We start from the raw sequence: 27,937 nt of genomic DNA on the forward strand, positions 1-27,937 counted from the left end.
GGCGTCTTTTCTCTCTTTTGTTAACGTCAAGATGGAGGAGGGTAGGTTAACCTGATAAAGATGCCATTTTTAGAAGTGCACACTCGGATCGGCCCATGTTGGATGATCATTCCCTTGGTAGTAAAACACCAAGACTTGACATATATGCACTGTTTCTGTTTCCTTGTCGTATACGGGAATTCACATATGGTTCTACAGACTTGATCAGTTATCGAGAATTATCTGACTGTTAACAATTTTTCCACAGCCTCAACTAATCCCGGTCCCTGCATTTCATGTGCCATAATCCGGCTTTTGGCTATGCCGGCCCACTTGGTTTGTGCTTGGGCGTCGAGACCACTATCGAAGCGAGTTGGCGTCAAGTTACAGTGGGCGGTGGTTCTTTGTGTGAGCTTGTGTTTGTGTACATTTACGCACGTAACGTTTCTCTCCCGATCTCGTGCATTGGTTCTTCAGGGGTTTCAAGGGCCCTTGATTTGTTTGTCTGATGTAAATCATGTGCTGTGCGGTCTCACTGTTTAACTCGATATCATCACCAGTCGTCATCAGCTGGACAGTGTAGAGCTCCAGGGCTCTCCCCTCATGCAATTGTACCGCTCAGCCCCCTGTAATTGTCGCTAAGACAGAGTCACAAGCCACTGAGAGTAGAGGGATCCACTTGGACAGTTCGGCCCTGGAATGTCTCGACAAGCGGGGTCTTGGATCAGTCTGTCAACGTCATCGGCCTCTTCTCACCCTCCATCATCCATCCTCTCCATCTTGGTCCATCCAATCCAGTTGAATGCTCCGACCACTAATCCTTGGTCTTCTTCCCTCCCTCTCGACTCATCAAGTATCCCGCCCACCCTCCACCCTCCAATACATCATCGCTTCTTTCCCTTTCTCTCCTCCATCCTTCTCCCATCATCGTTTTTGCACCTTTAACCTGCACTTGATACCCTTTCGCTAGAAGGCGCTCAGCTATACCACTAACACCAGAGGACTAGCCTCTATACGTTCGGGTCTGCTTAAGCAGCCACAATCACGCAACACCACGCTACACACAGCTATAATGGCCGAACGCTGGGACCGCGATCGCTTTGAGCGAATGCGCGGCGAACAAAACAGAGATCGCTTCGATGACGATCGCTCTTATACACGCAGCACACGAGGCCGCGACCACTCAGATGAGCGATATGACCGTCGACCTGGCCGCGGTTACTACGAAGAAGAAGACATCCGTGACCGTCGCTACTACGGCGATGATCGCTACCAGCCTCAGCGAGAAAGAGAGCGAGATATGCCACCTCCCTGGGCTCGCCGCACAGATGTTCTAGAGAGAGAACGAGAGCGAGACTTTCCTCGCCGTGAATCTCCACCTCGCCGACCAGGTTTCCTCCGTCGACAATCATCGCTTGACACCTTTGACCGCCGACCACGTATCTTCCAGGATCGCGAGGAGTACCCGCCTCCTGCTCGCCGTGAGGATATCCGTCCTCGAGATCACCGAGATCCTCGAGATGACTACCGTGCTCCTCCTTACACACCTATTCCTCTTCCCAAGAGCCGAGGACTGCCTCCACCTCGTAGATACGGCGATGAGTACTATGACGACATCAAGATTGCCGAGCCCGACTATTATGGTGACGATGATTACCGATCCATGCCTGAGCGTGTTCGTGAGCGAGAATACACTCGATCTCGCAACCGTCGTGGACGCAGCCGAGAATCTCGGTCAACTCGAACTCGCTCTGTTCGAAGCAGCTCGTATTCTTCATCCTCAAGCCGCTCCTCTAGCAGCAGCGGTGGCACTACAGTGAAGAGCGAGTACCCTAAGAAGGGCAAGACTCGCATTCCTGCTAAGCTTGTTTCTAAGCGAGCTCTCATTGATCTCGGATATCCATTCTTCGAAGAGGTTTGTAACTAATCTGATAGTGAATCGTTGTCTCTAACAAGACTTAGGGCAACACAATCATTGTGCAAAAGGCTCTCGGCCAAGATAACATCGATGAGCTTCTCAAGGTCAGCGAGGATTACAAGAAGGGTAAGTTGGCAGTCTGAAAAATTGATACGCTACTAACACTACGCAGTCGAAGCTGAAATTGCCGCCTCTCGGGAACCAAAAGCACCTACTGCTGCTTTGCCTGCGCCTCCGCCCAAGGAGAAGGTCAGAGAGCCAACTCCGGAGCCACCGCCAGCCAAGACTCCCCCTCCTCCCGCTCCCCCAGTTCAAGCTCCTCCAGCCCAAGCACCTCCTGCTGCTGTTCCAGTCGCAACTCCAGCTCCTCCTCCACCCGTTCAGATGATGCCTCCCCCCCAACAAACTCCAATGCCGCCACCGCCGGTCCAAATGATGCCTCCTCCTATGGCTCAGCCTGGACCACCTCCTGTTTTCTACCAGCCTGGCCCTCCGCCTCCTCCGCAACCAGGACCCTTCGAATATGCTGAGGAGACTGTCATCCGAGACGTTTCGCCATCTCGATTCACCACAACCACCACTTCCTCCAGCTGGGACTCTTACCACCATCATCATCACCCCGCCGAGGAGCTCGTCGTCCGATCTCGCTCTCGATCCCGAAGTGGTCGTGAGATCCGAAAGGAAATCAAGGCTCTGGAACGTGAGCTGGCTCACCGACCTCGAGGCCGTTCCACCAGCGGCGAGATTGTCCGCGCCGAGCGCTTGCCCGACGGACAGCTTGTTATCCGAGAAGAGAGATTGGAGAAGGTGGTTGAACACCGCAAACCTCCTCGTATTGAGAAGGACAAGAAAGGTAGGATGTCCATTAGCGTACCTAAGTACCGTTAAAGGTGCGCCTTTTATGTTATTCGCGTCTTTGAGAACGTGTGGCTGACTCGGCTGCACAGGACCTCCTCCTAAGCTCATGCGGGCCATGTTTGCTACTCTGACTTAAACGACATGTCATCGATTCCCAAGGCGGATGATTGAACGAAAATGATACGGCCTTGATGGCTTATGAGGGCAACCGTTTTTTCACAGGATATATCGCAAGACTGGGAATACATATGAAATGAGGTGTATACTCTGGGATATTATGTTTCAAGGATCTAGACAAGTTTGGGATTGGAGTATTTATTGGAGAACCTACAACATTAACGAATTATGACATTTATTTTAATTCTATTCTCCATTCGGGTAATCTTGTTAAGATCGTTTTCCATCGTAGAATGTTGTGTCTGTGAAGTGATTCACAGACTCTCCTTCGTCTTGGTCACAAGACCCAAAGTCTCGTGAGCATCAGAGGCAGTAAACGGGTTTAGTACGGCAACTGGATAAGTTGCTCTAGATTGGCGCAAGGGCTATTGCATGATCTGCAGAGCCAGCAAGGAACGGTTGAGCCGCAATTTAAAATGCCAAGTGCAAGATCTACCATAGAAGGTCACGAAAGTTTGAGAGGCATCGCATTAATTTTGACTCATTAAACTAAGGTAGAATTCAATAGCGAAAGACAGTTTCCATTGTATCCCAACACCAAACAGGTCCTCACCACCGTGCATCAGGGTATCGTGTGTATCCATCACCAAGCAAACCTCCCAAGACCGTTTCATCATCACCGTTTCATCATCAAAGTATTTACTGAGTTTTCTTGTTCGCAACAGCTCGTCCCTGGGCAGTGTACCTCACGTACGCGAAAGCACCGAGGGCACCGATAGCGAGGATCGCAGCGTTGCCTATATCATCGTCAGCAGGCAAAAATGATAGGAATATAGAGGAGAAATCTCACTGGCTACAAACTTGCCCACGCCACCGGTGACCTCGACGAGGCCGGAGACGACATCGCCGATGAGGTTGAAGAAACCCTGGACGAAGCCGAGGATAGCGGTGAGAATGGAGTGGATTACGGAGTAGACGGTGTTGAAGATGGAGGCGAGAAGCTCGTAGATGGAGCTGAGGAGGTCGCTGATAGCACTTGTAATGGCCATTTTGTCTGTTGTTATTGTGTAGATACCAAGGTAAGTGAGTGTTGTGTTTCGTGGAGAAAAAGCTCTGTAAGGAGGAGAGCTCTTGGCTGCCTTTTTAATATCTTATCTTGTCAACTTTCTTGTTCCTGGAATTAAGAACAAGTCGTGACGTCGTCATGCTCTCAATTTCGCGATGAGCATGTGACGTCACCCAACCACGCGACGAGGTTTGTGAAACATTGCGTCTTGATGAGGTAAGAAGTGTTTTACATCAAGTCAGCCTTGTAGGGAAAACAGGGTAATGTGAGCTAATGGCCGTTGAGGACATGTCTATTTGACGGGCGGTTGATATGCTTGGCTCTTTCTGAGTGGATGCTTTCTTCGGGAATGGGGGAGACGTCAGAGAGTGCTTATTTTGGGAGATCGTCGATCTGGGCTTGGGGGGTTGTAGGTTTGAATGGGGAGGGTTAGGTTATGGGGTATAGGTTGAGAATGCTATAGATTGAGGGACTTGGTTGTCTTCTACCAGAAGCAAGGTTTATCGTCTCTTAGTACTCCGTGCTGGAGTTCATCTGCTATGGTGCTCCGTGCAATTAAACTTAAACCTCTGATGGTCGATGCCGCATTTGTGGGACCCTTCCGAACCCGTGTGGATCCAACGCCGGAGACGCAAATGGGACGAGAGACGGCCTCGGTGCCGACACAGGATTCATTTTTACTCCTCTCGGGAGGAACAAAAGAGCTCCATATGAAACCCATCGCGCAATATTGACTGATAACGACTATGTAACTACAATGAGGCCCTTGCTGACTAGCCACATCACCTCATCTCGCTCCTCACAGACCAGTGTTTGAGATTCCTCCCAAGCTGCAGACCAAGTCTCATCTTGTCTTATACCAAGCTTCCCGGCGATTGCCACAATCAACATCTAACATTCTAACTGCCGATTTACCGGGTCCGTGTGGGTATTCATCCCATTCCACCTAGCTGAGCATGGGTTAGCAGATCCATAAGGTTTTATCGATGTAACCAAAATGATCCTGCAGGATCTGAAATGCCACTTTCATTTTAGATATATACCCACGAAGTGACTCAAATTCTGCAGGTGAGCTGATACATCAAGGGTTTGACGTGACAGCTGCCGACATGGCTTGGCTGTGAGCTCGGTACCGAGCCCGAGCCCGAAGCTGTTCAATTGACTATTGCCTTCTTTTAATAGTTGGCCTTCCCACGTGGATTCAAATGACTGACTTGAAACCGCGCCGTGCGCATCTTCTATCGGAATATCTGGAGACGTTTGTCGGTCCGGAAGGATGTCGGAGACACGGTATCACGAAGGCCTCGAGGTCTACTCGGACAGCGCAGCTCATGCACCAGAGGTCAGCCCTCATGGTGTTTATAGCCAAGGCTCGAAGGATCCAATATCGGGTTATGTTCAGGTCGTCGAGGCGCGAAAGGGTCCTTTTGGCCTGAGCATATTAAGCCTATGTGCCCTCGTTGCTATCGTTACTGCAGTGGTAGTTGGAGCTGGTGTTGGAGGAGGTCTTGGATCAGCTCTGGCCAACTGCAAAAAGTAAGAGACCCAGACTTCCATACTAACAAATGAACAAATGCTAACAATCGCAGTTCACAAGTATCTGAAGTCCCAGCTGCATCCGCGATACAAACCTCCGCCTGTCCAACCTTCACAACCACCGCAAGCGACACCACCAAAACCACCGAGTCAAAGTTCTACGAGCCCAAACCAGCAGACCAAGTAACGAACCTCACACTCCCCGACGCATGCTCCCAACCAAACGGCAAAGATGACTATACCACCAACAACGGCTACGTATTCACATACACATGCGGGTTCGACTACCCCGGGAACGATATAGTGCCTATACTGGCCTACACAGCATTCGACTGTATGCACGCATGCGCAATGTACACCGAGGTCAACGGCGGGAATGAAAACGCGACGCAGTGTGATAGCATCGTGTTTAATAGAGAGATGGCGAAGAATTATGAGGTCAAGGGGGGGAATTGTTGGTTGAAGACTGGGACGAGGGATCTTTTTCCTGCGGCGGATTTGATGCCGACGTTTTTGTATGCGAAGAGGAATTCGTGAGGTTGATGTGATGGGAGAGTGTGGTGATAGATGACTAATTGATCATAGGACTTGAATGCTCGTCTTTTTCTTCTTTTTGGGTGTTGTCTTTGTGATTGAGGCTGCGGGTTGGACTCGTGAGAGTGTCAGCGTGGCTGAGCTGGAGAGGAAGAGCTGGACGGTCTTGGCAGTGAGGCCATCGCAACGATGAGGTTAGGCTGAAATGGGACTGGGAAAAGAGTTAACACATGAGGCTCTAGTATCTCTTGGATCATGATTGAAGAAATATGGCCAGAGATGTTTGAAGTAAATGCCATTTGCCATCAATCGACGTCAAAATCGTGAGCTTGGTGTTTCAACCAATCCATCCTCAAACCTCAAACAATACGAGCATCTACTAATCAATCACAGTGCTGACACATTCGGATAAAGTGCTTAGAAACGACAACAGCTGCTCAGCCCCTGAAGCATCGCTCGTTTACACTCTTCAAACCACGTGCCAAGACAAGCTGCTGTAAGGCATTTCGCACGGTCATTACCCGTTTGAGACGGCACTGAAATGCCGATTCACGATTCAATCCGCTATTGCGGCTGGGCCAGTGACCGAGTCGTACGTAACACTCCTGCGCCAGCATCACATCGCATCGTATCCTCTGGGCGGTTACGAATATTGTGGACCACCCGAAACTACTGTGAAAGTGCTATAATTGGTGTTTTTAGAGTTTAGTTTCTCAACGTCGGCGGTTAACCATCACTGTCCAGCAGCTCAATGATACAGAACTCACAGTATAATTTAATAAAGAATTAAAAGAATTTGCAAAAATACGCCTGATCACAGCGTGAGGCACACCGTGAGAGCCTGGTTAGAGCCTGGTAAATTACAAAAGATGCAGAGCTCATGTATGCCAAGCCAATAGCGAAGCCTCTAAAACGCCCGGAGAGGCAGTGCCGGGACCCCTGTAACGCGGATGCTCGCCTATTGGCCTTCGGTGCTCAGATGCAGGGTGCTGATCCAATTGCTTCAGCCCTGAAAACTCTCGACTGTGATGAGGAAGCTAAAGAGGTGATGCAGCTAAATATGAGGGGGATGGCGCTCGATTTTGTGTTTCTGATCTTTATATCTTGGCTCTTTTATTTTTATTTGTGGTGTGGTTTGGCACTTGTCCACACTGTCGTCTCCGAGTTTTGGCGGGGATACGAATCTTTGTGTAACTTATACACATCCTTGGACTAAACATTCATCGAGACACTCTTAGCTTTTACAACTTCAACATACGACGATGTATGAGCTTGAAAGATACTGGATCGCCCACGGGGCCATGGTCTTTCTTGGAGCATGGATCCCCTCTGTCGTTTTATTCTTCTGCAGTTTCTGCCTCGTCCGTCGCAAGAGGGATCCGGCTAGAACTGCATTCACATATCTCAAGCTGGCACTCTTAGTATTCTCAGGGTACGCACTCACCTTCTGCTCCTTGGTCTGGTGATGAATTAGAATAACTGACACATCTTAGCTATACCTTCTTCGAGTTCACCTCATACGTCGTCTCAGTCGTGCACACGCGATTATACTACAGTGGAAGAATCGACAGTGAATTCGACTCGCACTACTCAAAGACTCTACAAGTCACCGTGCAGGTCCTCGCCACTCTTGCGCTTATTTACGATTTGGTCACCGATATTCTCGTCATGATAATCCTCCTACGTCTCGGCACCGGTATCATCATGGTCCAGACAGGCCAACGCGATCCAAAGGGGAAGATCCTCCGCTTCGGCTCATACATCGCAGCAACTATCCTCTTCGCTCTCGCCTTGACTGCCTTCGGTCTTCGGATTCGATATGTGTATGAATTCTTCTTCAACGATGTTAGCGTTGGTGTGGATAGTTACACCAAGTCTCGACAGATCAGCTTTTCTTTCAGTGTTTTGGTCTTTGTCATTTCTCTGGCGATTGTTGCGCGAGCAATTTTGATCAAGGTTCAGTCAAAGGGCGAGAATGCCCTTACTTGGTGCTCAAACATGTTCATCGCTGCATCTGTGGTATGGCTCCTGCGCACGACATTCAACATGGCGTCGACAGCTGCTTGGACTGATCTGAGCAGTGCGTACGGCGACCGTGAGTACAAGTATGCTTACTACATCCTTGACGTCGTCTTCGGAATCTGGCCGCAGTTCGTTGTCCTCTGCTTGGTCTTCTTTATCGGTCGTGCAAAGAACAATGGCATTTGGTCTAAGCAGGAGCAGAACCCCGTGAAGGGCGTTGAGGCTGGAGAGCGTACGGCTTGGGGTTATGGACAAGTCCCTCCTCAGGCACAGAATGCTGCACCTATGCCCGAGCAGCAGCACTACCCGCAGCCGGAACAGCAGCATCTGGCTCACGGGTATGGTCCTCAGCAACCAGTGCCTCAGCAGCAGAACGGCTACTATGCACCACAACAACCTCAGTACGCGGCTTATGATGCTATATCTCCCGTGTCCCAGCCTAGGTCACCACCTCCTCATGAGGAGACGGTGGGCTTGAACCACCAGGCTGACGGTACTCCTCCCCAGGTACCAGTTCAGCCTTACCCGGAGAAGCATTAGGGGTGCTGGGACAGATGATGAATCGTTTTATGACAGGTAATGGGCGTGATTGAATTTGGACAACTTCTACAGATATGATACCACCCTTCTATACTTTATGATATTTAGTAAATCTCAAATCTACCGCATCAACAGAATGCCTAAACCTTGCGATGTCATCTAGTCCACGTCTGAGAACTCAGCTGGAGCAACGAACGGGCCATCTTCACCCATAGTACCCGTGACGTATCTGATTCAGTCAGTAAATGAATTCTACATAAACGAATAATGACTAGACTCACTTTGTATGGCTTCCTCGCGCAGCCAATTGTCCCTTGCTATTAGTGAACGTCACCTGCGTAAAAGCAAGTGTCTTGCCAATCTTGTCGAGTGTGGCCGTACCCTTGAGAACATCTCCCGGGCGGCCTCCGGGGCTCAGATATGTCACTGCCAAGTCAGCAGAGTCGTACGTGACGGACAAAGCTACGTACCGTTCAGATCGGTTGACACGCCTGTTGCGAAGCGGCCTGATGAGGCGACGGCGAGAGAACCACCGAGGTCGACGAGACTAGCAAGTGTGCCACCGTGAATTGTCTGGAGACGGTTCTGGATGAGGTCAGTAAGGGTTCGTTGTGGTGAGGTGAGAGACGGACGGTGTGCTCTTTTTGGATGTCAAGCTCAAAGTCAACTTTGCCTTCTGTGGCACTGGTGACGCGGAACTACGGCATGTCAATACACATATCACACTCATGATTTAGGTGTATATACATGTTTCCCTAGAAGACTGAAGACAACAGAGTCAGTATCGGGATCTTATCACAGAATGCCGAGTATCCATCGGTGGCTTGGGGTACATACCGAGGCTCAAGACCCGAGTCTGCCATGAAAGAGCGCACGACCTGGAACGCAACACGAGTTAGCTGCAAATATTTGAGAAAGACACGACTGGTATGAGTTGCAATTGGCTGCGCAGTGCATGCGCCTTGAGTTGCATTGGGTGTACGCACCGCCTGTGTGAATTTCGTGGGACTGAGCTTGACCTTGCCAGACATTGTGACGGATAAGATGAAGCAAGCCTTGACAATTCTTTTAATCTGAGTTATGAGATCTAAATATCAGTTGATACTATCAGGGCTTTGGTGTAGTATGAGATGAGGAAATGTCGAGAGAAGCCCGAGATATGGGAACGGAGTTCGAGATGGATTAGCCGAGTTCCGGGGTAATGATTGAACCCCCGCCAACGGAACGGCCCCACCATCCAATTTGACGTAACCAAGATTCGCGATGGCCTACCCGAACACTATCCTAAATGTGCTGTCTCGAATGTGAGAACAGAGGAAGGCTCTGAAGTCAAAGGCGTTCTCAAACTTCACCCCTGAGGTGGTTGTCATTTCCCCGCCCGCTCGCGCTTCCTCTCTCTCCAGAATGTTCGGCTTCGATCACTGAACTCCCCGCTGATGTCGCTTCCAGGCGCGAGGTTTGAGAGAGGACACAACGATATACACTTAATTCCATTGTTCAGTAGCCGCCACCCCTAATCAGAGTTCTGATATTGCCAGGTTGCTTCACTCAGTAGACTGGTACCAAGCTGCAGGTAACCGCCGAGCCAATACATTCTTTTCTCATTCCTGTATCCATCGAAGTTCTGAAAGATTCTTCTATGAGTATTAGCGCTTTGAGCGCAAGTTGCGATAAGAGACTATGATTGACAGAGAAATAGTGTGTTGTTTTCAATTTGGGTATCTGTCAATCTGATCTGTGCTAATTAGGGGGAAGTCTTGAGTGTCATCAATCTCATATCTCATCTCCGTAAGCCATTCTCTCCAGCCAAGCCCGGAACCAACTGTTCAACGCCCAATGCCTTTAAATGGCCCCATGAAAGTAATATCCCAGCCCATCCATGCGGAACTCCAAATCCGAGTCCTCTTACCGCCTGCGTCTCGACATTTAGTCAGACTCATCCTCATCCAAGTACCCTCCGATGATCTCATCAATCGTGCCAAAATCTCCGACCACCCCATCGGTCTCCTCTGTCTCTTCATCGTCCTCCTCGATTTTTGTCTCACCAACAACCTCTGGGATGTCACTGGTTTCCCCCAGGTGTTCTTCACCTTGACCTTCCCGCTGCTCCCATTCCTGCTCCCACTCGGCGACGTGAGCTCGGATGCTTGCCTGCAGTTCGAGTTTCTTTGCCTGGGATGCCTCGTCGGTCTCGTAGTTCTCAATCAGATTGTTGATGAAAAATGAAATTTGCTGCTTGGCATCTTCAACGGCGCTTTGGGCAATATCACGAAGTTTGCCTGGGATCTTCTTCTTCTTTGTTTCCAAGTTCTTTGCCAGACGGTCCAGAACAGGATGGCACAGGTCCTCGCCGGATCTCTTGAACTTTTGAACAATATGGTCGCATCGCCTAGCGTGAGAACCTTGGCCACCTTTCAAGTCAGTTAGCATTGTCTGTGCAAGCCATTGAGAGATAAGTATGGTTTATCTTACGAATCTTGAAAGCACCGTCGAATGTTTGCTCCAGCTCTTCTTCAAGATAGTCGACGAGGTCAAAACCGACAGAAGATGTCTCTTTGGACAGCTCTTCAAGCAACTGGAGAATCTTGCTCTCGCAGACGTGCTCGGCATTCGACACCATGGTGAGGATATCACTGAAGCTCTCCTCCAAGGCTGGCAACTCCATACTGATTACCTGCTCGAGCTCCTTCACATAATCGGCCCAGACCTTCTTGAAAGCTTCCATGATGGGGACCTTAATCTTTAGAAGTTCTTTGTTCATAGCTCGGTCCCAATCTTTGCCCATGATTTGCAGCATGGGTGTGCCCCTAGCGAACTTGATTAGTATGCGAGGCCAAGCGATATTCGCCTAATACTTACAATTCTTCCAACCAGTTGTACGTGACCTTGGAACACCCTTTTGTTTTGGATTCGTAAGTTCGGCCGTGGCGCTTCACAATGGCTTTGTAGGTGACTGCAGCGATTTTCGTCTTGTTGCTCCTCTTATTGGGGAACTTGCGACCCCATCTGATGGCAATCCGGACGGCTTCATTACTGAAAGTTTTCACTGTTTCATCTCTGTCCTTGAGAGGATTCAACAACTGAATATTGGCACCTGCACGAGAAATCTGCACACCTATAGTCTTAAATACTGTTAAAGATCGAAAACACAATAATAGATCAGTTCAGGGAGAACTTACAGTAGTAAACTTCCCATGGGTCTTCTCCAGCACTGCCTCAAAGCTGGAACGAGTAAGTCCAGACTCTTCATTGTCACTACTCCCCTTCGAGTAGATGCGCATCAAGTTCATCAGCTTCTGGTACCTCCCCAGAATCGCGTCAAGGTGTTTCTCGCGCTTGTTCATTGTTGCTTCAAGAAGCCATTTCCTTACAGCCGGGTACCCAGTTGACTCTAGTGTGGCGAATCCTACCACAGGCGCATCTCTAATGAGGTTCCAATAGGCGTTGGTAGAGACAGCAAAGATGGGAACTGGGGGAGGGGGCTCGCTTGTGTCGGCACCTGGAACCTTGCTTCGCTGAGCGGAGTATTTTTCCTGAATCTTCTTCTTGACAATCCAGTTTCGTACCTGGACACTGGCATTGTGAAGCCAGTTCTTCGCGTCAGCTTCCTCTCGCTGAATCTCCGCAACTCGCGCGTCAAGTTCCTCAAGACATTTTTCTGCTTCTTCGAAACTGCTCTTCGAATTTAGGCTCTCTTTCCTGAGTTCCATCAGAAGCTCGTCGCTGGCCGTTCGTTCATCTAATATAAACTGTTAGTATTGGTCATGAAATTATATGCCAACTTACCATCTGTTTGGGAGTCTCGTTTCTCCATGATGGCCATGTATGCCTCCATCTTTTCAGCTTTCTGAGCTCGCGCTTTGCTCATTTTAAGCTCAGTAGTTTGGATCTTAAACTTGACAACTATCTTTTCACCCTCGAGTTTCTTGAGTTTAAGTAAATTTGCCTTGACGCGAGGATCGAGCTTGAGAGTTGATGTAGTGCGGAGGTAGGTCTCAACATTTATGGCATCCGTCATTGTCATGATGATTCCAAATCCTCGCCCATCATCCTTTCCACTGAGCTTCATCTGGGCTTCATCAAAACCACTTTGCATCAACTCCTGGCTTTTCTCCTCGTCTGAAGCTCGAGAAATGGGGCTAACTACCAGACGCACATCCAATTGATGGGCGAAAGCTTTCGTTACTTCAGCACGCCTCGCTGTCGAATCGCTGCACCCAGGGAGATCGACAAGGGTCATACCCGACTTCAGAATATCGGATTTGACGTACATATGAACATCTTCAACCAAAGGCCAAACGGCGAATTGACGGCCATCGCTATGTTGGTAAGGGGTGCTGTCCAGGAAAGGCTTAACCGCGCGACGAAGCTTGAACCTGGTAGTAGTCTTGAAATCCAGAGTTCCACCACGAAGGAAGCTGAGAACAGTTTGGTTGCTGTTCAAAATATCCCGTACGATATCAGAGCAAGAATTATCCTCAATTCTCTGTCTCAAAGCCTCTTCAAGATCCTCGCGGGACAGTCCCCAGACGGCCTTTACCCCGGGTAGTTCGTAGCTGATAGTATCTTCAAATATGGCGATATCATTCTCTCTCTCCTCGATGTCCTCTACCTTAGTGAAAACGGTCTTCTCAAGAACCATGACACGCTCAATACTTTCGAGTAGTGCTTTGATACACTGCGAGATGTCCTGAAGTGGGCGAAAAGCGATTCGTGCGCGAAACTCATGCCCAGGGGTGTTGTCGTAGTTCCAAGAAACTTTGCCCACAGCGGCAGTGGCAGCACCATCCTGTCCTGAAGGTAACATCTCATGCTGGAGGAGAAGAGACCCCAAAAAGGACGACTTTCCGGCCCCGGTCGGGCCTTGGACACCAACAAGGATCTGAAAATTCTCGTGGGCTTTGCGAAGATCATCTGTACGACAATAAGTAATAGAAAGAAATGTATCCGGATGAGACTCACCGTCCTCTTTAATCCACTGTTCAAGCATTCGTTGCCCCAAGATCACTGTGTCAGCTTGTCCTTCAAAGATGCTGAAAGAAAGTTCCTTCTTGAGTTTCGCGCAATGCTTCTGAGCCACCTTCACGGCATACTCCTTGATCCTCAGTCTCTCGACATCCTCGGCATTGTTGCAAGTTTTCCAAGGGAAAGATGATGTCTGGACTCCTACCCTGCTCGCCTCAGTGGCCTGGCGCTTGACTGGCACGTTTTCCTCAGGCAGCGAAGAATCTGGCGGCAGCTCACGCTTGATGCTCTGGGGAGAAGCAGACGATGGCGCCATGGCGCTGGCACAAGCAGAACTTTCGTGCGACTGTAATGGGAAGGATCAGTAAGCGAAAGATGAAATATCTGGGCGATGATATCATAAAAGGTTGGGGAAGGGAAAAGGGAAATGGATGAAAGATTGGTCTTGGGAAGTAGCGAGAGGTTAAATAGTGCGGGATGCGTAGAGAAGATGAAGGAACAGGACGATGTCACTTGGGCTGACCTAATAGTAAATAAGTGAATGGACGAGAGAAAGGAACGAACAATCTGTAAGTAAGGGCTGTCAAGGGTTCTGGGATGCTTGCATGTGGTGGTGTATGGACGAGCAGAAGTTGGGTTGAAGTGTGGAGAATCAGTGTAGGAACTCCGATATCAGGAGATGTGCAGGCTTTTGGAGAATCGGAAACGAGAAGAGAAAGATTAAAAGAAAATTGCCTGCGCAAAGGATGCGATTCAATGAAGGGCCCAGTGCACGGTGCCGAGCGGGAACGGCAGGCTGCAGTTCATCTGATGAGACCGTGGGTATCGGGAATCAAGCAGAGTCTGGTCAGCGCAACACAGGAACCAGCCTACGGGTATATTTACGTTTCATAGGTATTTGTCCTCACCAGCCCCATTGGCAGATAGGCTTAGATGAGATAGCCGTCTGAATACACAGTTTCTTCCCGCTCTTTCATGAATTGGCTGTCCGCCTACTCCGGAATCAGCTACGATTAGAGTATACTCTGCATCTCAAGCTGAAACTACCTAAATGGTGTCTCTCACTCATACTTTTCAGTTAGCGATAAGGGCAGTACAGAAATCAGTGGGACACAACGCAGTAGGCTCATGAGGCTCAATCGTTTCTCCGCATGGAGCACTCATCATAGGAAACCGGCTCACGCAATATTCTGCAGGACCAAAAAGGGTTTAAGAAAGAGGCCACTCATTCAGCGCTTCAAGTTTAACCACCGGTCCTACCATTTATTGTTTAAAGGCAAACAAAGAGGTCGAAACAACAAAAGGTGTATATACAATAACAGGTATTCACTGGTCGTCATCGACCTAAGCCTTGACTCTGAGATGATTTCTTCTCGTACAAGATAGCAGAATGATGCTATCCATTCAATAACCCCGTGTAACTACTGTTCCTGTGACAATAAGGTCACTCTGATCAGGTCTTTATTGTCCAAAGTAAAACAAAAAGGTCCAAACAACAAAAGGTGTACATACAACACCAGGTATTCGCTGGTCGTCACCGACCCAACTACTAATCCGGCGCTTCGTGGCTTGACTCTGGGGGAGCGAACGGGACCCCGTATTTTCCATGAGCTGTGGTCGTATGTGCCCATCACCTCACGATGTCCAATCCAAAAATCCATGGTGTTGTGGCTGAGGTGGACTCGCTTATCTGACCCACCTAATTCCTAGCCGAGTCTCCACCCAACAGACGCCAATGTTGGTGACCACAGGTACTCTGCCCTTTCATTTCACACATTGTCGCCCATAATAGTATCTGTGTGCATGCTTGTAATCTGGGCTACCGCCAATATACGAATCTCAGACTCCGCGGCGTCATCAGACGCTAAAGACTTGCCTTGGGTCGGCACGGCACTGAACCTGCCTGATAGACAGAACCTCCTCTTGATGTGTGTATGCATTCAGCCCTTGAAAAGGGTCAAATGGGTATCTTGAGAAGCAAATGATTAAAGAAACGTGCCATCAACAGCGAAGCTTAGAGAGGGGATGGCACTTGGCGTCCGCGTTTCTTAGGTGATAAGTGACGGTCGCATCCCTAAGGCCTGATCGGAGTTATCAACCATCAACAACGTCTCTCAAGGCCCCCGGCTCCCACCCACTCAATTTTTTCGACAAATTGATGAATGCTTGCTATCATGATCCGCGGATATCGCTCCGCCACGGAATACAGTTTCGAAGAAGAACAAACCGATGCCATTGTTAGAACAGCCGCCTACCATCGCAAAGACTTTGGTCTCTCCATGATCTGGTTCTCGCCCAGTGAGCACATCAATATTCCTCAGTCAATAAACAACATCGTTCCAGCGGGCTTCTAAAGTCGGACTCGGCTCCCTCGATCGGTTGCCGCTGGAGCTCCTCTATGATATGTTGTTACGCCTTGATGTGTATTCTCTATTCAAGTTTCGACAAACAAATCGTCGATCACGACAAGCGGTAGACTCTCTCAAGCAGTATCAGATAATAGTTTTTCACGGACTGAATCTTTTCTGCGCTTTACTACAAACACGACTTGCCGTTGAGATTTCTCTACTCGACTTTTACAATGTCATGTGTCTCAAGTCTTGTAGTCTTTGCGACGAGTTTGGTGGGTTTATGTCGCTCCTAACATGGACGCGGTGCTGTTTCAAATGCCTCAAAGAGGCTCCCGAGATTCAAGTACACACTCTTTCCGCTGCACGGAAGGAGTTCCGGTTGACGAAAGATGAGTCGGCGCAATTGAGATCATTCAAGACTTTGCCTGGGATATATTCAATGGAGGAATCCGTGTACAAATCTCGTTTTACGATTGTGTCTCTTCATCAGGCCAGTTTGATTTCCAGGCGACAATCCCAAACAACGATGCAATCCCAGTCAGAGAGGTCCGAGCGAAGCAAAAAATATAACTTTATGGGGTCGTGTGCTCTTCCTTATTACGATAAAGTAACCGGCAATGTTGAACATGGAATGTCGTGTGCCGGGTGTCAACTTGCTCTCGAAAAGGACATCATCGGTGCCAAAGGCGAGAGATGGGCATTTGAGGCTCGAGACAAAGTATATGCGCGAGATGAATTTTTGGAGCATTTTAGATGGTGTGAACAGGCACAGCTGCTGTGGAAATCAAGTTGTGAAGGTAGAAACAAGCCAGCCGAGCTGCCAGAGGCGGCTCGAAGAGGCGGCTACTTCAATGAAAGGGTATAAGCAATATGAAATATTAGTTGGCCAAAGATGGCCCATTCTTTGATAATTGGACGGTATTTGATGTTCGTATCTTGGCACACTGGGCAGTAGATGAACTCCATCTCCTTTTTTATTTTTGATAAACTTGGGCTTGTATACTTTGTTGAGGCTTGGCAAGGTAAGTATGAAGCCAAAATCTTTTCTTTTTTTTAATAACTATCAATTTTTCAAGCTACAAAGCTCTCTTAAAGAGTCTCCTTTGGCACTGAGTCTTCTTCGGGACTGTTCTTAATATTTGAAGATCTCTGGGAGGCTGGCTTTTCATCTGCCCATAAAGGCTGGTCGTCAAAGCTAAACTTGAGAATTTCCGGACGTTGATAATGACCAGCAGCATCAACCCAAACCTTGACCTGCCCAAGCTGCGACAGATCCACCTCAGCCTTGACAAGTTTCTCTTCAGCGCCAGTATGTGGACCAGAAAGAAATGAGCAAAACGGATGGATTACAGCAGACCAGCCCCCGCCCGCTTTGACAAACTCCTGCTTGCCTAGATTCTTCTCCATCCACTCGATACAAGTATTATCAACATAGTTGGAGGCGGTGATGACGAATACTTGAGCTGTGAGGGCATGCGCTTTCATCAAAGCTTCGATTTGAGAATCAGCAACGGCTTCGAAGCCAGCCATAGTTGACAAAGCTGGCCAGGCACCGGCGTGGATATGTTCATGCTGAGTGATGAGGGCTTGGCGCGCGCCATTCATGGTATGTTCCCAACAACAAAGACCGCCAAGGTTGAAAGGCCGTCCTGAGGCGGTCAGTTTGTATGTTCGAAGAGTATGACCACCACCTTGTGCCCAGACAGAGCGTTCAACATATGTTGGCTGTAGCTTGCGGTGCACGCCCAACAATGTGCCATTTGAATCGATATTGACTTGAGAGTTGAAGAGTGTATATCCTTGAGCTATGCGCTCTGAGATACCGAGGCTAATGGCTACACCAGTGCGGCGACAGGCAGCCGAGATGCGTGCGATTTCGTCGCCATCTTGGACGACGATACTCTCATCGGCGTATTTGGCAAGGGCCCCTACTTGTTGGAGTGGCGGGTAGCACTCAATCCAATACTGTGCCATGTTAGTTATGTCATTGTAGCACCGAGAGCGAAGAATGGAAGGCTTACCGGATAGCCAGGAATGAACGTCTCAGGAAAGACCAACAGCTCAATGTTCTCCTTGCCCGCTTGCTCAATCAAATTGATAACCTTGTCAGTAGTAGCAGCCTTATTCATAAACACGGGCGCGGCGTGTACTGCTGCGACGACGACTTTGTAATCCATTAGGGCTAGGGACTTGTCGTATTAAGTGATGAACGACATAAAACGAGCACCGAAGGTTGTGAGTTGATGGCTAGATAAACAATGAAACCAGGATAACCTTACAGAGTGTCAATATATGAGATGGCAATGAGGGGTCATGGGACATGTACGGCATAATTCCGCGTTGCTAGCCAGTGAAGTGCCTCATGAACGTATGATAAGCACCCATTCCCTGCAGGGAATGCTTGCAGATCTATAATTGGGTTACAGGCTTATGGACCCCACGTTCTGGGAAGAGTCACATATTTGGGCGAGGGTTAGCTTAAGGCAGGACAGTTACCAAGTTCTATGTGCCAATTCAAGCTCTTGGCTACCAATCTGAGTTTCTAGTAATATATATCAACTTTATCTAAATCTTCTCACTACATAGAAAAGAGATCCCAAGTCTTCCTGCCTCCCTTTTGACAACCAAGGCGTAACATACCAGATCCCACCTGCACCAGACTACCATACTAAATCAACGTCGTACCCTTTCAAGCCAAGTATCAAAAGCGCTTATGGTAATGCCCTGAGCAGTCCCGTCTGCCGAAAGACCGATGACAAACTCGTCGATAGACACACCTCCGTACGTGACCGAATCCACACTGAACCAGCTAGCACAGTACGAACTGGACGGCGAAGAGGCATCAATGATCTCGTAGACCGCCCGCCAACTCTCAAGTCTAGCCTTTCCGTCTGTTTGCGTCTGTAGACCCGTCGGATACAATCTCATGCTAACGTTTCCTGAGCCAGTCGACGACTCTGAGACCATCAAGCGGATTGAATCAAACATGTCGCGTCCATCGAGATGCCACGACGTGACGCCTAGCCCTGGTAGACGGTCCTGCACAGCTACCGTCATACCATTTCGTTCATTTCCGTAGCGGCCACTATAACTTCGTCTTGCTTGCCGCTTAGCAGCTTGCTCCAAAGCAGGAACTAGCTTGGAAACAATCGCACCAGGAATCATGCCCACGACTCCCGGGGCGTCGGTTCCAGCGGCCAAAACAGTGAGTCCGACACCCCAATCTGGTAGTAAAGCCATTAGGCTGCTGTACATTCCCAACTGACCACCCTTGGTGTACATCCAACTGGTTCTGTTGGTGGATGGAATACGAGCAATCTCCCATGGTGCGCCGACTGCAACCTGTGGATCGGCAGTGAAACTGACGGGTTTCATCCATCGTCGGGTTGCAGAGGGCGACAGCAACTCATATGTTAAAATAGACTGTCCGATCCTGCGTAGGTCCGCGATCGACGAGTATATTCCCCCGGCCGGTCCCTCATCGCGCGTGTCGACATCATACCAAGAGCCGCTTGGATTGCCAGGTATGATAGATGAATCAGTATTGGCCGGCTTAGCATAACTTGTAGAATTCAAACGGAGGGGGAGGATAAGTTGGCGTGATAAAATATCAGGATACGTCGTTCCAGTTATATTCTCAAGCGCATACGCCATGATTTGGTAACCAATGTTGGAGTATATAGGGGTTGAAAAGGCTGCTTCGACTGGGTGGCGGTTCTGTATGGAGTCAAAGAAGGCTATTGATAGGTGTCAGTGTTATGCCAGATATTGGACAGTTACAACGTACCAGTGCGGTTACAAGGATATAAGACGCTTTTCCCACAGTAGGCAAAGTCAACCGGGCGAACTGGTGGAAACCCCAACCGTTCTAGTTGGCGGTCCGTCGAAGCAGGGCTTGGGGAGTCTCGTGGTATGCCAGCCATGTGCGATGCGAGTGCGCCAATGGTTATGACATCCCAGTCCACATATTTAAGATTAGAGGCATGCTTCTTCCTCAGCTCTGCAGAGATATCTGCTAGCTCGGGCACATATCGTGTGATGGGCTGGTTGAATGACACGTCCCCAACCTCCAGTAGGTATACATAGGCTGTGAGCAATTTTGAGATGCTACCTATGCGATAAACTGTCGTATCATTGACGACCTGGACGCCGTGTCCACGGTATGCGGCTGAGTGATGATAGGTGAAAAGGGGTTGTTTGTCTGCCGCTGAATAGATGTCGACGGAGAAAGATGTATTCTGAAAGTCGATATCGAGGCTTGGAGCAAGCTGTAGGATTTCAGATACAGCCCTCTTGATAGAAGCATCCTCACCCAGCCCTGTTGGAATGGGTAAATCTGGTCCAAATAGGGGACAAGGACTCGAAGCTTGTACTGGTACTGTGACAAAGCCCAAGAGGGCTGCTGATACAGCTGTTCCTAGGATTTGGATGCGCATGATGGATACAACTATACAGATCTTGACAGTGGCTCTGAGTCTTTGTACTAATTTCATTCCAGAACTGAGCATGAAGTGGTTCTTATATACGGCTCCATCGTCTTGGCAATTTCCTTCAACCGACACAAACCTTGGATTTCTGAGGGCAAATGAATTTCCATTCATTGACCGTTCATATGCCGTTTAGAGACTTGGATTTACCTACCGCTTAACGTCCGTATATATAGCGTCGGATGTTCTAGATTCGCTAGTCTCGGAGGTGGTGTAAGTCGCTCGCCCCACGTCCTAGTCTATCACACCTATTCTATATATTAGAATCCCCTACGGCCTACAAATTCTCTCTCCTATCTTCTCTCTCGTCCGACTTCTAGTTACTTTCTTCCCTCTTTCCTAAACGTTCCTTCCAGTTTCAACTTCCTCACTGCGCGACCATGAACACAACTACACCACTACGGAACGGCATCGCAGCCATAGATTTCTCGCCGGTTCTGGCCCCAAATGCAATCTTTCTCTCTTTCTACTCAATTTCTCTTCCTCTGCATGTTCTCATTGCCATTCGCTTCTGGCGTTTCTATGGGTACTCCATTGGGATGATCTGTGGCATTCTATTGGAACTTATTGGTTATTGTGGAAAAGTTCAGCTCTCACATAATCGAGACAACAAGAACGGGTACATCATGTAAGCACTATCGAGCCTCTCTGTTCTTAGTATAATGAGTTCTAATGGGTATGAACAGGTATATCATTGGCCTCACACTTGGTCCGACTTTTCTATCCTCTGCCCTCTATCTCAACATCAGCACACTACAGCAACGTTACTCATCATCTCGGTTCACTCGCATCAGCCCTCGCCTCTTTGCATCTCTATTTATTCTTGGCGATTTCATATGCCTTTGCTTCATAGGATGTGGCGGCTCTCTTGCGGCTATCTTCGCAGAGAATCCAATCGGCGTGGACCTCATGATCACCGGCTTAGCTGTTCAGGTCCTGTTCACAGCCATCTTTTGTCTCGCACTTTGGGTCATTTGCCGCCGCTCTTGGCTTGAAATACGTCAGGAGAAGAGGTATCTTTACGTGATAGGTGAGAGTATCCTGTTATTATGCAATTTCAACGACTAATGAGTGTGGTTTGCAGGTCTAGCGATAGCCTCCGCCTGTCTCTTTGTCCGCTCATGCTGGCGATGTGCAGAGCTAAGCGAGGGTTTCAACGGCCCCCTCGCGTCCATGGAAGGCGTGTTCTTTGCACTGGACAGCATACCGATGGTAGTCATGACCGTCACCCTGACCATCTTTCACCCTGAGTTGTGGCTGGGTGCCCGCAAATCCAACTCAGGAAAGCCTATTTGTGTCGAGAACTATACTATGTCGTATGTGCAGACAAAGGGTTGAGGATTTATCATGCCTGGCACTCCAGTATTTGGATCACATTTTGGTGTCGTTATAAAAACGATGATTAATTATCCGTCCCTGGAACTAGCTAAGTAATAGCATCTTTCACGCCCTGAAGAATAGATATCTAAAGACATTCTATTAATACAAATTCCGTAACATGTTATACGGCCAGCATAACTCTGGCGTTTCTTATTTTTCTTTGCCCTTTCTTTTGTCTCTTTTCGCGATATCACAATGCAAAGCAGAGGGCCTGGCATGACCAATAAACATTCATAAAACATTAAAAAGAGTATCCGTGACTTTTAAAGAAGAGTTAGGAAGGGCATAAGAAAAACCAGTCATCGGCCGTTATTGGCGCTTTTGATCGCCTCGTTCAAAGATGAGAGCTGCCCGTCCAACTTCTCGACCAAGCATGGTGTATCATTGTGCGATTTTGCTGTTGCCACGGCATCTTTCAGTAATGCCGCATTTGCGGCAAAGTCTTCCGCCCCTTGCGTTAGAGAAACCTCCCCGTAGCTTGCGGAACTGACGGAAGCCTTGTTGAAATTGATGAGTTTCTTCCCGCGGTCGCACAGCCAATAAGCAGTGCCAGCACAGATATCGCGCAGGATGTCTGGGGAAAGGTCGATCAGGGGATAGGCAACAGTGCCTTGAGGTGTGTTCTGGCATACTTTCTGCGACTGGAGCCACTTAACAGCTTTTGTTATATCGTTCGTCATTGCCAAGGTTTGGTACTCGATAAGGTGATTCAGCATAACCGCCTCCAGTGAGATGGGGTTAGTTATCCCACGTTCTGAAGCACATCTTTCGATTTGCATGCAGCAGTTGTGTTCGAGAAACAGAAGGATAGCCTGTTGCAGCTGGTGCGCTTGGGCTAGTTTCCCAGTCCCGCTTTCAGCAGTCAGGCTGAAGTCTCGTTTAGCGTCCCAAAGCAAGTAAGAGGGCAACTTCTTACGCCACTCTTCTAGTTGACCGTATAACTTGACGACATCTTGGTGGCTGACATTTGCATGTCCAGCAGCAACACCCAGAAAGTCATGGTTGATCTTTCTTACGATGATGGCTAAGGCGAGTATGGCATCAAGATATGTTCGCTCTTCATGCTCTGGTAGTTGCTCCATAATTTCAGCTTGGTCCGTCCCTGATACGAGAGAGGACTTTTGGTCGAGGGGCGCGGAACGTATCTTTCCCATACACGTACCAGAAAAGCAACCTTTTTCGCTGTTGTGTCCCATGCAAAGGCGCTAAGGAGCCTTCGGCCAAGGACGTGTGGCAAAGAATCTGATACTGTAGTGTCATGAGGACCAGGCTGTCGTGTGTTAGGAAAAGGCTACCAAGCTGGGAATGGAGCGCTGTGTTGGCATCCTCAGCCGGTTCGTAGGTAAAGTCGACCATGAGAGCCAGAGCTTCAAGGTCGTCCAGTCTGATTGATTGCTTGTCCCCTGTAGCTGACCTTGCCTCGAGCCATGCTCGTCTGAACTCGCTCGCCAGCCGCTGCTGCACCAGCCATTTTCGCGACATCGATAGGAAGGGGCATCCTCGGCATGCTACAGCGTACACCAATGCAGGGCTGGCTCTGTGGCTCGTGTAGTCAGCCTGGAATGAGTTTCTGTCTAGTATCGGGATAGCGAGCGACGCCAGGTCAAAGTAAGCGTCGATTGCTGCTTTTAGATTGTTCGGATCAAGTTCGAGGATTTCGTAAGGGTTTTGTAAAGCATCTACGATCTCCTCACTGACGTATATCCGAGGACTGTTGGGCATATCGTCGAAGTTGTAGTCGTGCGTAAAGACACTGTCAAGAAACGAGATACTCTCAGCTCCCAGATCCCAACTAATATCTTTCCATGCAGGCTCAGAGTCAACAGCCGGATATTGTAGTCTTGGGTCAATAGGCAACACCTCAGTCTGGGGTAGGTCAATCTGGGGTAGGGCGGAGATGCTCTTCTCCTCATTGACTAGATAGGTATCGTTGGTACTGCCGGGAGGGTTACCATCATCGGCCGCATGCCCGTCATCGGGACTGGATGAGATTCGACGAGCAGCAGAGCGGACATCACGGCGCATGCTCCGTCTGGCTCGACTACGGTCATCGGAATTCGTACAAGCTATATCCCGTAACTCACAATGGGAACACTGAGTATGGCCTTCGGATTCACGCGATACCCAGTCGCACTTGACCTTGCGCCGAAAGCAAAAGTCGCAAGACTGTCGCTTGAGACCAGGCTTCAGATACATTTAGCTGTACAAAATCGAGTAAATTGAATGGCCAAATTGCGGGAGAAACGGCTGGAGATCGAATGGAAAATGGGCGTTCTAGGCGTCGTTCCACTCGGTTTTCGGGACTTAAGCGGGAGAAACACGGGTATGTCCACGTAAGTTGGTTGCCAAACAAGGTGCTAGACCAAAAACGCCGTTGACGCCGGGGTTGATGTTTATTCTGGTTGATGAAGGTTGATGGGTTGAATCAAAGTGCGGCCGGCAACTGGTGAAAAGTTGCCATTATTACGGACAGAACTTAATCAAGGAAAGCGGAAGGAAGTAGTGATGGAACGGGAAGGAGGCTCCCGTCGTTACCTGTCGATCGGTTTCGTGAAACCAGTCTTTTATTAATCTGATTAGAACCGACATAACCTTCAAAAATAGTGTCAATGAAGAGATACGAATCTCTTTCAATTACTTGATAACATTTTAAGAAAATAATAAGTTGCTATTCATCCCTTGACCAGGAGCTTTCCATGTAGGGTAGATAGGTTGATATCCGAGTGCTTACCTAACACAATCTTAGTCATCCAAACAGCTCTAACAACGCGCACCCCTGACACGTCTCCTCAAGCACCACGATACCATCACAGTTCCTCCCCCGCGCTCATTCCAACACCACGCTCCTTAAAAAAGAACCGCCAAGATGACTCGCGCTCAGCAGACCATTTCTCTCGCCCTCTTGGTTTCTTCTGTACGTTTGCCGTTGTAATCTCGGGAGAATTGAACTAACGCTGTGCAGCTCTACCTTGCGCTCTTCCTCGAGCTCATCCCCCTTCCTCCTCTGATCCAGGAGCAGATCGTCCCTGTGGTATGACACCCCCTAAACAGACACTCCAAACTTCAATTATCTAATCGGCGGCATTGTAGCTCCCCTTCTGGGCCCTCGTCTCCTTCGGCGCATACCTCCTCTTCCGTCTCGGCTTCGGCATCCTTACTTTCAACGACGTCCCCAACGCACACAAGGAGCTCACGGCGGAGATTGAGCAGGCCAAGGTTGAGCTCCGACAGCTCGGCGTCACTGTCGACTAAATTGGCGAAAAGCACACCCACGTACGATGATCTAAACGGCTATAGAAGGGCTACGGGGAATGGTGGATGAGGTTACAAAATTTTAATTACAATAATCTGGTATCTTGTTCTTGCGACCTGCGCAGAGGAATTCTACACATCATACGCCTATCCTTGTGAGGTTTGCCATCTATATGAACTCTATCATGATTGCTCGCCGGCGATGAGTGCTACAATTGTTCGTACAGCTGTTTCGGGCTCTTCATGGCCGTGTACAAGTTCTTCAAAAAGTTTGGGGATCTTTGCAAGTGATCCTCGTTCGTCTGTTTGGTGCCCTGTGATCGTCAGTAATTGGTTACATCAAAGTAGTCGAGTATGTACTCACATTTTCCTGGAGCGCCTACCAAGACGGAAAGTCTGGTTTGCGCTTCTCCAGTCCAGTCAAACTCGGTCTTCCATCCCAGTCGTACAGTTGCGCCAGACTCATCTGCATCGCCGTACGGAACTGATATATCGAAGTGTTGCTGGCCCAAATAGCGAATGAGGTCTGCTTTCTTGACAGATTCTACTCGTGTCGGCTCGTCCTCATCCGAGTCCTCCCCACTGTCCCGCCTCCGTCTGTGTTTCTTTGACCTCATTCGAGCTGCAGCCTCCGATACACCGTCCTTTGAGCCCAGACTTTGTTCCAACTGGCACCAAAAGTCTGCTCTATCGATAGCGACTCGAAGCCACTCACCCATGGCCCACGATAGGATACCGATATTGCGTTGCATGGAACGGTTGCAGTCACCTGTACAGATCTTGCGAATGAAAGGACCGAGCTCAGACTTTGCAGCTGGTTCCAAGGCTGTAACGTCGAGATCGAGAACTGTAAGCTCTGTGGCATTGACTATCATCTCAATCTTGGCTGTAAAGATTCCTGGTATTTCGCGTGATCGAAGTGCAATCGAGTAATGCTGCCTCAGTGGCTCTCCTTCAGCCTCTGGTAGTATGGATGTATTGGATGTCATCAAGAATGGTGTAAAAAGCTCAAGGTAGGGCAGTTCCTCTGTCGCTGTCATGGCCACGGGATGATGTGACTTGATGTCAGGCTGCTTCTCCTCAACCGATGGTCGGACCACCGGGGCTGTTGGCTTGCTGAAAGGCAACAGAGCAGCGGGATTTAGCGCCGCTTGTAGTAACTGCTGCGATGCTGTTTTGCTCTGTTCTGTGCCAGTAGACATCAGGTGACGTTCGATAAGGCTAATGACCTCGTCTTGATTTGTCGGTGCAAGTATGCGACCAGACTGTTGCATCAATCGAATGCGTTCATTCTCCTTTCGGGCAATTTCAAGGTCCTTCTTCAAGTCCTGTATCTCCTTCTGAACTCTATCCCGCTCCTTTTTCTTCTCTGCATCTGGATCAAAAGCCCGGGGTTGTCTAGCCTCTGGAGCGCTGGTTTGAACAGCTGGTGGCTCTCTGAACGCTGACCCCGCTTGAGCGAAGCTCTTCCTTGGCTTCTCCAACAGACGCGAAGGCGGTTTGCCAAGTGGTGAGTCCCGTTGCTGTGAGAACTCGCGGAATCTGACTGGGCTGTTCTGGAAGCTCTTTCGTGGTCCTGTGTCGCGTGGCGGTAGTCGAGGTACTGGTTGTGAAGCTGATGGAGCGGCGTCTTGCGAGTTCGGTTGCACTAATGTTGGTATCCTTGGAGGCGGCATTGAAGCTGGCAGGGGCGAGGATGAGAAATCTGGCAAAGGTGGTGGTGGGCTGGGAGAGTCTCGTTTAGGTTCGGGATTAGGCTGGGGTTCGGGATTAAGATCTGACACTGATTCTTGTTCTGGCTCCGCTTCTGGTTCTACGCCTTGCTTAGGCTCTCCGTCCGGTTCTTCCTCCTCTTCTGGCTCTGGCGCTGCTGTAGCTTGAGCTGGGGACGGTGATCTGATTGGAGATGAAGACCGCGCTGGAATCTCGAGATCATACGAAGAAAACGACCGTGCTGGTGACGGACTTCTAGCCGCTGACGGGGATTTCGCTGGTGACGTCTCTTCAGCAGGTGCCAGCTCCTCAGACTGAATGGGAGTGTTCTCCTCAGGCTCCTCCATCGGGCCATCCGAAGGCAATCTAAGCTGAGGCTCCGGCATAGACGCGGGTGGCGCAGGAGGTGAACTGGCCTCGATTGCAGGCGGCAACTCAGGCTGCGGCATCGAAGCAGAAGGCGCATCAACATCCATCCTAATCCCAGCCTGCGGCGATCTTCTCAAGACCTTCCCCCGAAATGGATTAAAGTCATCTTCCTCCGCGCTCGTACCCGCTCTCGAAGATGTCCTCCTAGCAGCAGAAGCCATTCCTCCACCTACACGTCTAATCGATCCTGGTGTCGTATCCTCAGGGCGCGTAGGCGTAGGAGCATCGCTAACAATCCTACTCGTCGCTAAGCGCGCTGCAAGAGCTTCCGAAGGACTATCAAAGCTAAATTGACCGGAAGCTCGTGCGCTCGGTAACTTCTGCGGTGATCTTGATCGTCGGCGCTCAAAGGCCTCGGGGTTATTTCGTGACATGCTTGCTTTGGTGGGTGATGCGTATGATGGCCGTCTTCTTTGTGGTGACGCGGGTTCTTCAGTTGCGCCGACATTGAGAGAAGTGCGCGGCGAAGTACGCCTCCGCTTTGGTGCAGATTCCTCCATTGTATGTGATTATTGGGTGATTTGAGGAAATTGGTTATAACATTTGGCGATGTTGGATGGTCTTGTCGATAATTGGTGGTCGCATTGGTTCGTGTTTACTTTGGATGACCCTGTCGCGTCTAAGGAAGTGGGCCTCACCGCTTACCGAAACGGGCAAATTGTTTTCGCGATGCCAAATGTGGATTGAGGTTACACAAGCGTCGTCCATGGACTTTGAGAGCTCAAATTGACTGTATAAAGGCCGGAGACGAAGTGGTTAAGTTGCGATCTTACACCGATGTCAAAAGAAC

At 49.3% G+C, this 27,937-nt stretch overlaps 14 protein-coding genes and 1 non-coding gene across 21 annotated transcripts; 6 read left to right on the forward strand and 9 right to left on the reverse strand.

Moving 5' to 3' along the window:
• The first annotated feature begins 538 nt into the window (after positions 1-538).
• FVEG_01803 (hypothetical protein) lies at positions 539-3,561 on the forward strand. 4 transcript variants are annotated; one of them, XM_018888804.1, is made up of 4 exons: positions 539-1,894; positions 1,942-2,023; positions 2,070-2,787; positions 2,845-3,561. In XM_018888804.1, exons 1-3 carry the CDS (start codon positions 1,052-1,054, stop codon positions 2,783-2,785), a joined length of 1,641 nt encoding a protein of 546 aa, XP_018744818.1. In that variant the 5' UTR covers positions 539-1,051; the 3' UTR covers positions 2,786-2,787; positions 2,845-3,561. The 4 variants fall into 4 exon arrangements, with proteins under 4 accessions (XP_018744818.1, XP_018744816.1, XP_018744815.1 ...); XM_018888802.1 differs by having other exon boundaries at positions 2,070-2,750; positions 2,788-3,561; XM_018888801.1 differs by having other exon boundaries at positions 2,070-2,750.
• Positions 3,258-6,359, reverse strand: FVEG_01802 (hypothetical protein). Of its 2 annotated transcripts, XM_018888800.1 has the most exons (3): positions 5,153-6,359; positions 3,723-5,100; positions 3,258-3,669 (listed from the first exon to the last, which is right to left on the reverse strand). In XM_018888800.1, the coding sequence occupies exons 2-3, from the start codon at positions 3,919-3,921 to the stop codon at positions 3,572-3,574; spliced, it is 297 nt and encodes a 98-aa protein (XP_018744814.1). In that variant the 5' UTR covers positions 3,922-5,100; positions 5,153-6,359; the 3' UTR covers positions 3,258-3,571. The 2 variants fall into 2 exon arrangements, with proteins under 2 accessions (XP_018744814.1, XP_018744813.1); XM_018888799.1 differs by having other exon boundaries at positions 3,723-6,359.
• FVEG_01801 (hypothetical protein) lies at positions 4,637-6,812 on the forward strand. Of its 3 annotated transcripts, none has more exons than XM_018888798.1 (3): positions 4,637-5,474; positions 5,528-6,331; positions 6,402-6,812. In XM_018888798.1, the coding sequence occupies exons 1-2, from the start codon at positions 5,215-5,217 to the stop codon at positions 6,009-6,011; spliced, it is 744 nt and encodes a 247-aa protein (XP_018744812.1). In that variant the 5' UTR covers positions 4,637-5,214; the 3' UTR covers positions 6,012-6,331; positions 6,402-6,812. The 3 variants fall into 3 exon arrangements, with proteins under 3 accessions (XP_018744812.1, XP_018744811.1, XP_018744810.1); XM_018888796.1 differs by lacking the exon at positions 6,402-6,812 and having other exon boundaries at positions 4,911-5,474; positions 5,528-6,007; positions 6,060-6,336; XM_018888797.1 differs by having other exon boundaries at positions 5,528-6,812.
• A 228-nt stretch (positions 6,813-7,040) lies between these two features.
• Positions 7,041-8,869, forward strand: FVEG_01800 (hypothetical protein). Its single transcript, XM_018888795.1, has 2 exons — positions 7,041-7,440; positions 7,502-8,869. Exons 1-2 carry the CDS (start codon positions 7,271-7,273, stop codon positions 8,568-8,570), a joined length of 1,239 nt encoding a protein of 412 aa, XP_018744809.1. The 5' UTR covers positions 7,041-7,270; the 3' UTR covers positions 8,571-8,869.
• FVEG_01799 (hypothetical protein) lies at positions 8,582-9,725 on the reverse strand. Its single transcript, XM_018888794.1, has 7 exons — positions 9,557-9,725; positions 9,408-9,448; positions 9,318-9,333; positions 9,203-9,268; positions 9,041-9,155; positions 8,852-8,996; positions 8,582-8,799 (listed from the first exon to the last, which is right to left on the reverse strand). The coding sequence occupies exons 1-7, from the start codon at positions 9,599-9,601 to the stop codon at positions 8,730-8,732; spliced, it is 498 nt and encodes a 165-aa protein (XP_018744808.1). The 5' UTR covers positions 9,602-9,725; the 3' UTR covers positions 8,582-8,729.
• A 771-nt stretch (positions 9,726-10,496) lies between these two features.
• On the reverse strand, positions 10,497-13,851 carry FVEG_01798 (hypothetical protein; the record flags this gene model as incomplete). Its single annotated transcript, XM_018888793.1, has 6 exons — positions 10,497-10,981; positions 11,043-11,377; positions 11,430-11,692; positions 11,750-12,309; positions 12,357-13,484; positions 13,533-13,851. 6 exons carry the CDS (start codon positions 13,849-13,851, stop codon positions 10,497-10,499), a joined length of 3,090 nt encoding a protein of 1,029 aa, XP_018744807.1.
• A 1,189-nt stretch (positions 13,852-15,040) lies between these two features.
• Positions 15,041-15,156, reverse strand: FVEG_14929. Its single transcript, XR_001989284.1, has one exon. It is a non-coding gene; the product is annotated as a 5S ribosomal RNA (ribosomal RNA).
• A 541-nt stretch (positions 15,157-15,697) lies between these two features.
• Positions 15,698-15,889, forward strand: FVEG_01797 (hypothetical protein; the record flags this gene model as incomplete). Its single annotated transcript, XM_018888792.1, has 1 exon — positions 15,698-15,889. One exon carries the CDS (start codon positions 15,698-15,700, stop codon positions 15,887-15,889), a length of 192 nt encoding a protein of 63 aa, XP_018744806.1.
• Positions 15,890-16,919: 1,030 nt separating this feature from the next.
• FVEG_01796 (hypothetical protein) lies at positions 16,920-18,063 on the reverse strand (the record flags this gene model as incomplete). Its single annotated transcript, XM_018888791.1, has 2 exons — positions 16,920-17,851; positions 17,908-18,063. The coding sequence occupies 2 exons, from the start codon at positions 18,061-18,063 to the stop codon at positions 16,976-16,978; spliced, it is 1,032 nt and encodes a 343-aa protein (XP_018744805.1). The 3' UTR covers positions 16,920-16,975.
• A 496-nt stretch (positions 18,064-18,559) lies between these two features.
• Positions 18,560-20,322, reverse strand: FVEG_01795 (hypothetical protein; the record flags this gene model as incomplete). The annotated part of the gene is made up of 2 exons (XM_018888790.1): positions 18,560-19,623; positions 19,674-20,322. The coding sequence occupies 2 exons, from the start codon at positions 20,320-20,322 to the stop codon at positions 18,560-18,562; spliced, it is 1,713 nt and encodes a 570-aa protein (XP_018744804.1).
• A 431-nt stretch (positions 20,323-20,753) lies between these two features.
• On the forward strand, positions 20,754-21,711 carry FVEG_14928 (hypothetical protein; the record flags this gene model as incomplete). The annotated part of the gene is made up of 3 exons (XM_018903962.1): positions 20,754-21,001; positions 21,060-21,403; positions 21,458-21,711. 3 exons carry the CDS (start codon positions 20,754-20,756, stop codon positions 21,709-21,711), a joined length of 846 nt encoding a protein of 281 aa, XP_018744803.1.
• A 341-nt stretch (positions 21,712-22,052) lies between these two features.
• FVEG_01794 (hypothetical protein) lies at positions 22,053-22,835 on the reverse strand (the record flags this gene model as incomplete). Its single annotated transcript, XM_018888789.1, has 1 exon — positions 22,053-22,835. The coding sequence occupies one exon, from the start codon at positions 22,833-22,835 to the stop codon at positions 22,053-22,055; it is 783 nt and encodes a 260-aa protein (XP_018744802.1).
• Positions 22,836-22,839: 4 nt separating this feature from the next.
• On the reverse strand, positions 22,840-23,949 carry FVEG_14927 (hypothetical protein; the record flags this gene model as incomplete). Its single annotated transcript, XM_018903961.1, has 1 exon — positions 22,840-23,949. The coding sequence occupies one exon, from the start codon at positions 23,947-23,949 to the stop codon at positions 22,840-22,842; it is 1,110 nt and encodes a 369-aa protein (XP_018744801.1).
• A 592-nt stretch (positions 23,950-24,541) lies between these two features.
• On the forward strand, positions 24,542-25,359 carry FVEG_01793 (dolichyl-phosphate mannosyltransferase polypeptide 3). Its single transcript, XM_018888788.1, has 3 exons — positions 24,542-24,667; positions 24,716-24,784; positions 24,844-25,359. The coding sequence occupies exons 1-3, from the start codon at positions 24,620-24,622 to the stop codon at positions 25,003-25,005; spliced, it is 279 nt and encodes a 92-aa protein (XP_018744800.1). The 5' UTR covers positions 24,542-24,619; the 3' UTR covers positions 25,006-25,359.
• On the reverse strand, positions 25,073-27,722 carry FVEG_01792 (hypothetical protein). Its single transcript, XM_018888787.1, has 2 exons — positions 25,370-27,722; positions 25,073-25,319 (listed from the first exon to the last, which is right to left on the reverse strand). The coding sequence occupies exons 1-2, from the start codon at positions 27,645-27,647 to the stop codon at positions 25,189-25,191; spliced, it is 2,409 nt and encodes an 802-aa protein (XP_018744799.1). The 5' UTR covers positions 27,648-27,722; the 3' UTR covers positions 25,073-25,188.
• Between the last annotated feature and the right edge of the window lie 215 nt (positions 27,723-27,937).

The sequence above is a fragment of the Fusarium verticillioides genome, chromosome 6, assembly GCF_000149555.1.
Source record: "Fusarium verticillioides 7600 chromosome 6, whole genome shotgun sequence".
Classification (NCBI taxonomy): domain Eukaryota; kingdom Fungi; phylum Ascomycota; class Sordariomycetes; order Hypocreales; family Nectriaceae; genus Fusarium; species Fusarium verticillioides.